The sequence below is a fragment of the Aquarana catesbeiana genome, linkage group LG02, assembly GCF_042186555.1.
Source record: "Aquarana catesbeiana isolate 2022-GZ linkage group LG02, ASM4218655v1, whole genome shotgun sequence".
Taxonomy (NCBI): domain Eukaryota; kingdom Metazoa; phylum Chordata; class Amphibia; order Anura; family Ranidae; genus Aquarana; species Aquarana catesbeiana.
The window spans coordinates 629658421-629666488 of record NC_133325.1 but is presented as its reverse complement, the minus strand read 5'-3'; the positions used below and the strand labels follow the sequence as shown (position 1 = coordinate 629666488).

The window sequence follows — 8068 nt, the reverse complement described above, 5'->3', positions numbered from 1 at the left end:
GGCTCAGCCCTCCAGCACAGAAACTACATGGCTAAACTCAAGTGTAAGACAAACCTGCTTGAACTGTTCCTGGTCCTGTGTGTCTCAGTCTCTAGCATGGCGTACCACTGTTTTTACAAGCTGAGCCAATCTCCCTTACCCCCCGATCGGATTTTCTGACAACAAATGTTGGATGTGAGCTTGTTGGCAGAAAGTCTGACCGTGTGTATGTATGCTCCATCGAACATTTGTTGTTGGACTTTCTGCCAACAAATGTTGGCTATTAGATTCTCAAATTTTCCGCCAACATATTTTTGTTGTCAGACTTTCCGATCGTGTGTACACAAGCGCGTCGGACAAAAGTCCACGCATGCTCAGAAGCAGAAGCGGCCGGTCTTGTAAACTAGCGTTTGTAATGGAGAATTAACATTTGTGACGCGGCAAATTAGGAAATCTCCAAATGCAGCACACAAGTCTCTTCTTCTTTAATGGGATAATAATGAAGCTGCTTTGTTGGTGATACTGATGGAGCTATTGCAAACTAATTTTCAAAGGATTTTTTTTTTCAAGTGATATCAAGAATAATAATAATAATAGCGCTAAACAAAAAACGCAAAAAGAAAAGTGGGAATCAACACTCACCAAACTTCTACTAACACGAAATTAGCAGAAGGAGCCCAAAGGGTGGCGCTAAAGAGTTGAAAAACCACGTAGTCCGTCTAGTTTGTCACTACGTTCATAATTGTTGGCCAACATTTGTGTGACCGTGTGTATGCAAGACAAGTTGGAGCCAATAACCTTCGAACAAAATTCCACGGTTTTGTTGTCGGAAAGTCTGACCGTGTGTACGGGGCATTACAATGTGCACAGCATTTTTCATTACTTGGATTCAGTTGCACTTTAAGGGGACTTTGACACTGGGGCGGCATGAGAGGCGCTTTGCAGGTGCTATTTTTAGCGCAAGAACACCAGAAAGCTGCCGCAGTGTAAAAGTAGCCTAAAAGTAAAAATGTATCAAACACATACTTGAACCAATATTTAGTAATGAGACAAGTTTGTTTTTTGTTTTTTTGTTTTTTTTTATTGAATAAAAAAATATTGTCTTTGTAAAAACAATAAATTAATATTTTACAATAAACCACAATAGCTGAACAGTTCAGTAGGTTTTAAGTTTGGAGAAAAATAAATTTACAAGCAAGGACATTCACAGAGAAACTTCTGTTCTGTCAAAAGAATGTGCAAAGAAAGAAAGGAACAATGGAATTTACATTTATGTATACTATGTAAGAAAAGGAAAACTCTTCAGTCCTCAGTTAGCAATATGTTTGGATTTTTTAAACAATACATCTGCAAATGCACAAGGCCCTGTGGTAGTTATTAAATGCACATAGGTGTTCCTAGTATTCATTATTATTTTTCATTTATACATGTGAAAATGGCTTGTTTCTGCTGTAAAAATTAACAAAATTATTGTAATGTAAAATAAAGTGTAAATGTATCAAATTAAAAAAAGTGGTGTGTCGTTTTCACTAATTTGGGGCTTTTCAAAAGTAATCATACTACAGCTGAAGCAAACAATTTTGCCACTGACTCACAAAGTTCCCAGTTAGTTCACACAAGGCAAACAAGGGTACTTAAAAGCTGAACTCTGGGCTAAAAAAGAAAATACCCTTGAAGTGCCCTCCCTGCCCTTCTCACTCTGTTAAATGCACATTGAATCTAGGGGGTAGAGGAAAAGTCTGATAGTCTGTAATACCTACTTCATTTCTTGCTCCCCCAGCCACTGGCACACACCTCTTCAAAGTTGTTGACTATTGGTCCTGCGTTGTACTTGATGTGACTGCCTGCCAGAGAGAAGAGGCTTTGGGGGACTGGTCGCACAGATAGAGGGAGCCTACTGGATTGAGGAATAGGGTATTGAAGCTTATTCCTCTACTCCTAGACTTAACAAGCATCCAACCCCTTCAGTGTAAGGGGAGGGCACTGCATGGGTCATTTCTGGGGGGCTTCAGCGCTGTTTAGATTTAAATCCAATAAAAGCAAACAATTTATTTCACTAGTGCTAAAATTTAGAACCAACATTTGCTGTTGCAAACGAAAAGATATTCTCATGGCACATATTCCAGTAAACTGCATTTGAACAATTGTCGAGCTAAAAAGCAGCTTCACAATTAAAGCTTATATGGGAAAACAGTAATGGATCCTTACTGGTTGCTATAGTTTACTACAGTTTGACCTTTGCGTTGTTAAACAAACCTAGTCTTACATTTCATTAAATAACAAATTAAATAATAATAATATACGTCTAAATTAGGATCATTCATAATTTTAGTAATGGAGTAACCCCAAATATGTAATAATGGACCATATGAATGATTATAGTATAACCTTGCAGGTTATACCTTGCAGACTACTATTGGCTGAGAGAGCAAGCTTATGTTCTACTTAAACTCTTCAGGTGGCAGCCATATCTCAGGGGAACAATAGAAACTGTCTGGGAAAATGTATCTCAGATCACTTATTCTTCCTCAAGATCGGTCAAAGTGCAAAGTTTATAGATTGCTCTTAAACTGGTAGGTAAGAGTACTGTATGTTGCACACCATCAATGATGCTTGTTAAAATAAATTCTTTAGTGCTATATTTTTCAGTAATAGTATCGGAAAAGCTAAAAACCATTTGATCCCATTTAGATAAAGACAATTACTCTAAAAGCTTTTAGTGTACAAAATGTCCACTCATTTAAAAAGTGAGGGTATCTGCCCCTTCGTCATCTTAAACCTATATACATATCCTATTATGTATTTTTCCTTTTGTACTGCAGTCAGTGTTACCAAGTTTGCAGCTATATCTTTGCTCCCAGCATCTCCAACAGCATGTCATCCATATTCACAGTGCCGATGATGGGTCTAAAGAACAGTTCAGAAATGGCATTGGCATTGATGGACCGTAGCAAGGAGAGAACTATTATTAGCTTGGTGAATCTAGCGTTGTCCCATCGCTGGATCATCTTTACATGCTCATTTAAAGCTTGGTGGGCTTCTTGTTGTAACCCTTGGATATACTGTGCACAGTGCAATCCAGGTAAACCTAGGTAGACATAAAAAGAGAAAAATGATTAACACGCTGTGGAAATATGAAATTCACTTATACAGTGAATTACAATGTTAAAATATAAACCATATTGTGGCACATTATTACACATATAATTCTATGAAGGTAATTCAACCTGGTATTACAAAGTTCCATTAAAATTTAAAATTTGTGATGGTTCCACTCGTTGTAGACTGAGAAAAATATACAGTATAAACATTTAAAAAAAAAAAAAAAAAAAATTATATATATATATATATATATATATATATATATATATATATACATATATAGATAGAATATCTGTCTATCTATATATTTTTTTTAATTTAAATATTTATACTGTATATATATATATATATATATATATATATATATATATATATATATATATATATATATATATATACACTTTACATTTTTGATGGTTCCTCTAGTTGAATACTGCAGATCATTTTTCGATGGGCCAAGGGAAAGCTGGAAAGCTATCCGAAAGCTTTCATTTTGTCGGCACCAGAATGTTTTACTCCTTTATCTATTTACTGTCAACACACATTTTGTTTGCAAAAGATTTTCAATAGTTAAGACAAAAAATGATATTCCCTTATCCTAATACTTTTCAAGTTAAGACAACTTCAACACCTGACACCAGTAAATAGCACAAATATAAAAAAAAGGTCACTGTTCTGTAATAATTGCAATGATAGTATCATTAGCACCATTTAATTATTTGGTTCTTGGCAAAACAAATTCTGTATATTTATGGCCACAATAATGCAGATATTCACATATTTTACATATTTGAAATGAGAACAATCATAGGTTCTTTCTTCTTCTTTTTTTTTTTTGTACAACGTGGGTCAAAAATGACTGATGTACAGTAACTCATAGTAATCAGTCAAGATCTATTTTTTTCTTTTTTGAGCTAGACAGTACTGAATGGCAAATCAGTCATTGGTTTCTATGTGTTGCTACAGTTGAAACTGTTTGCACTACATACTTGAAAACTTTATGTATTTTAAAAGATGATTATTCACTACATATACAACTGATATGTAAAATTTTACATGATTGGATGCTGTACTACTATAATTGAATCTGCATATGAGGAAATCCTTTAAAAAAAAAATACAGATCTAAAAATAAAATAAAACTAATTTTTATAATTTACCATTATAATATTATTTAAACCTTCGGCAATGGTACATCTAGAGTAAGTGATAGTAAAGGTAAAAGGAAGATGATTCTTCATAGCAGAGCCATTGTAATATGTCACTGATGCTGCGCTGTATACTTATATTTAATTTTGTACCTCTTATAAGAAGCTAAGCATACATATATTAACACTGAGGTTTATAGATATTGAGTACAGAAAGAGAGACAGAGATGCTAGAGTGAGGTTGCTGTAAGGGTATTTACATTGTAAACCATACAGTAGACAGTAGACTGCAAGCCCAATGGACATGGTCTGGTGTGATTGATTCAATATTTTCTGTAATGCTCTATGGAATATGTGAGATCAATTAGAGTGAATGAGCAAAATATAAAATAACAGTGTATAATTGAGTATGCTATGTTCCAGACCTATTTAAAAAAAGTTTTACACTTATATGTTAGCTAAAATATTTCACAAATGCAGTCACTTGGTTCTATTCCTTTGACTAAAATAAAAATGATAATGACATACATTGCCTTTCATTTTGCATTATGCAGTTTTTTTTGCGGGGGGGGGGGGTTGTTTTTTTTTATCACTACACAGAAGACAACACATAAACAGCAGTACACTGAAAATAATTATTTGTTTAGTGCATTTGCACAATATATCAGTTTTGAATTGAAATATTATATATTGTATTTATAAACAATTGTATTATTTTTAAAATTTATTACAGGTATTTATATAGCACCAACAGTTTTCACAGTGCTTTACATATATACAGTATATTGTACATTCACATCAGTTTTTGCCCTTAAAGTGGAGTTCCACCCAAAAGTGAAACTTCCGCTTATTCGTCTCCATCCCCACTTCCAGAGACGGTGCCGCGGCACCGTCTCTCAGAAGTTCAGCCCCCCTCCTCCTTCCTCCGCCACTGGGCCAATTAGAAAGCGCAGCGCAAGTAAGGTTTCCCTTACCAGGAATGGTGGCGGCTGCACCCGACAGCTGATCTGAAGCTCAGATTGGGTGCCGACATCGCGGGCTCCCTGGACAGGTAAGTGTATATATATTAAAAGTCAGCAGCTGCAGTATTTGTAGCTGCTGACTTTTATTTTTTTTGTGGGGGGTGGACCTACGCTTTTACAGTTTAAGGTCCCTAACTCACATATTACACATACAAGGGTCAAATTAGAAAGGAGCCAATAAACCTACAAGCATTTCTTTATTTCTTTGGAGTGTGGGAGGACACTTCAGCAGACACAGCGAGAACATGCAAACTCCAAGCAGGTAGAGTTGTGGTTGGAATTCAAACCTACAACCCTAGTGCTGCCTGAACCTAGCCTCTAACCTCTATGAAAAATATACTGTATACAATATGTACATTTTTTTAAACTATTATACATTTAAAAACAATTAGGATACAAAATATACATTTTGATTTAAACTATATGTTGTATTTTTAAACAATTTGAAAACAGTATATATGTTTTGTATAGAAATATTATATGCTGCATTTATATACAATAAGGATACATCATATATGATTTTTTAATATACGTAGAATACACTATATATTGTTTATGTATTAGTAAAATGTATTTTAAACAATCACAAAATAATACATGTTTTCTATCAAAGCAGTATGTGCTGTATGTAAGTGTGGTATTAAAATATTATATGTTGTATTTATAAACAATTAGAATACAATATATGATTTTTGTATTGATCCATTACATGTTTTATTTATAAAGAATTAGAATAGGAAATAATATACCTGGATTAAACAGGACTATCCCTTTCAGATAGGCATATTCTTTGGTGCTTATGGCCAGACTCCAGCACTTTCCTAAAAACTCTTTGATCCATCTGATCTCTGTAGCAGAAGGCAGTTGGGAGAGTTTGTTTTGCTGCTGATGCTGGCTGTTCCCAAATAAGAAGTCTTGCTCTGGATGCTCATGATGAAGTTCTCTCTCTCCTCCTTGACTGTTGGTTAAAATCCTTTGCAACATGCTGGGCTCTGATGTTTCCACTGTCTCAAAATCCACCTTGTCCTGTGCAAGTCCCAGCACCAGCAGTGGTGCCCAGCAGCTCCTGACCAACAGTAACTGGTCCTCCAGTGGCAGCTCCTGAAAACATGGCACACTTTTCACAAACCTCAAGGTCTTTACCAGCACTGCTGATGCTGCCTTACATGTTACCTGTGGGCTCTTAAGAGTGACTTTCTTCTGTGATCCACAGGAGCATCCTTGTCCATATAGCCTGCTGTGATCTTCCTTTCTAATTTTGCTGCTGTTGTGTGAATCCTTGTGCTCCTCATTTTTCAGGATATTGTACAAAATGCTACCATGCCTTCTGTTATCTACAGCACAATGACATTTGTCTAGGCAAGCCATGGAGAAGAGGAGAGAGAGAGGATCTGACAGCTCCTGAGCTGCCTTGGTTGCTCTAACTGCAGCTTGTTTTTCCAGATACTAGGCTGATCCTCCTCTGCCTGCCCCTCAGGTTACATTTACACCTTTGTTAGTCAGACAATATATTCAGTTCAAAAGGGGCAGACGCTCATTACTGGCTGAAAAAGAGAGAGATGCAAGAAGCACACACCTCCTCCCCTTGTCAGTGATATTGTTAAGAGCTAGAGGGAGCCTTAGAGCTGATCTGGAGAGCTGTCTGTCCTATTGCAGTCTGCTAAAGAAAACCTGTGCTGAGACAAATACATAGACAGTCTGCTTCTGAAAAGACTAATTGCTTGGCTGCCAGGTTGATCAGCTGGCTTCAGAGCTTTCTGAGACATTGATCTGGAGCAAGATTACAGAGCCTAGCCTGAGTTCAGTTTCTGCACGCTTATGCCCCTTAATGACCTTTTTTTTCCGATACGGCACTGCATCGCTTTAACTGACAACTGTGCGGTCATGCAAAGTTGTACCCAAGCAAAATTTATGTCATTTTTTTCCCACAAATAGAGTTTTCTTTTGGTGGTATTTGATCACCTCTGCGGTTTTTGTTTTTTGTGCTATAAACAAAAAAAGACCGACAATTTTGGAAAAATAACCCCAATATTTTTTACTTTTTGCTATTATAATTATCCCCCCAAAAAATGTAAAAAAAAAACGAATTTCTTTATCAGTTTAGGCCAATATGTATTCTACTATATATTTTGGTAAAAAAATTGAAATAAGCGTATATTGATTGGTTTGCACAAAAGTTTTTAATGTCTACAAAATAGGGGGTATTTTATGGCGTATTTATTATTATTTGTTTTTTACTAGTAATGGCAGTGCTCAGTGATTTTTAGCGGGACTGCAACATTGCGGCAGACAGATCGGACACTTTAGACACTTTTTTTGGGACCACTGACATTTATACAGCGATCAGTACTATAAAAATGCACTGATTACTGTGTAACCGTTACTGGCAGGGAAGGGGTTAACACTAGGGGGTGATCAAGGGGTTAAATGTGTTTCCTGGGAGGTGTTTCTAACTGTGAGGGGGTGGGACTGACTGGAGGAGGAAAGAGATCGTTGTTCCTAATCACTAGGAACAGCAGATCTCTCTCTCTTCCCCAGTCAGAATGGGGATCTGTCTGTTTACACTGACAGATCCCCATTCTGGCTCTCTGTGGAGCAATTGTGGGTGGCCAGTGGGCATCACGGTCGCCAGCCACGCACATCGGCTCCAGCGTCGTGCCGGGGACCTCCAATAGCTCTTTCAGTGCCCGACGTACAATGACGCCGGTTTACGCAGCCGTGCCAACCTGGCACAATACAACTGCGTTGGCTGGTCGGCAAGTTGTTAAAGTAGATGCAATACTAAACTGAATGACATTCAGGGCTCAATCCAATAAC

At 36.7% G+C, this 8068-nt stretch overlaps 1 protein-coding gene across 1 annotated transcript; it reads right to left on the bottom strand.

Moving 5' to 3' along the window:
- Positions 1-1037: 1037 nt before the first annotated feature.
- Positions 1038-6839, bottom strand: NR0B1 (nuclear receptor subfamily 0 group B member 1). Its single transcript, XM_073616427.1, has 2 exons — positions 6001-6839; positions 1038-3067 (listed from the first exon to the last, which is right to left on the bottom strand). Exons 1-2 carry the CDS (start codon positions 6617-6619, stop codon positions 2823-2825), a joined length of 864 nt encoding a protein of 287 aa, XP_073472528.1. The 5' UTR covers positions 6620-6839; the 3' UTR covers positions 1038-2822.
- Between the last annotated feature and the right edge of the window lie 1229 nt (positions 6840-8068).

Excerpts from the sequence above, each read along its gene's own strand:
- NR0B1 (XM_073616427.1), bottom strand. The coding sequence starts at position 6,619 with ATGGCTTGCCTAGACAAATGTCATTGTGCTGTAGATAACAGAAGGCAT. Across the intron at positions 3,068-6,000 it reads GATAGTCCTGTTTAATCCAG|GTTTACCTGGATTGCACTGT; the intron begins GTATATTATTTC and ends ATGTCTACCTAG.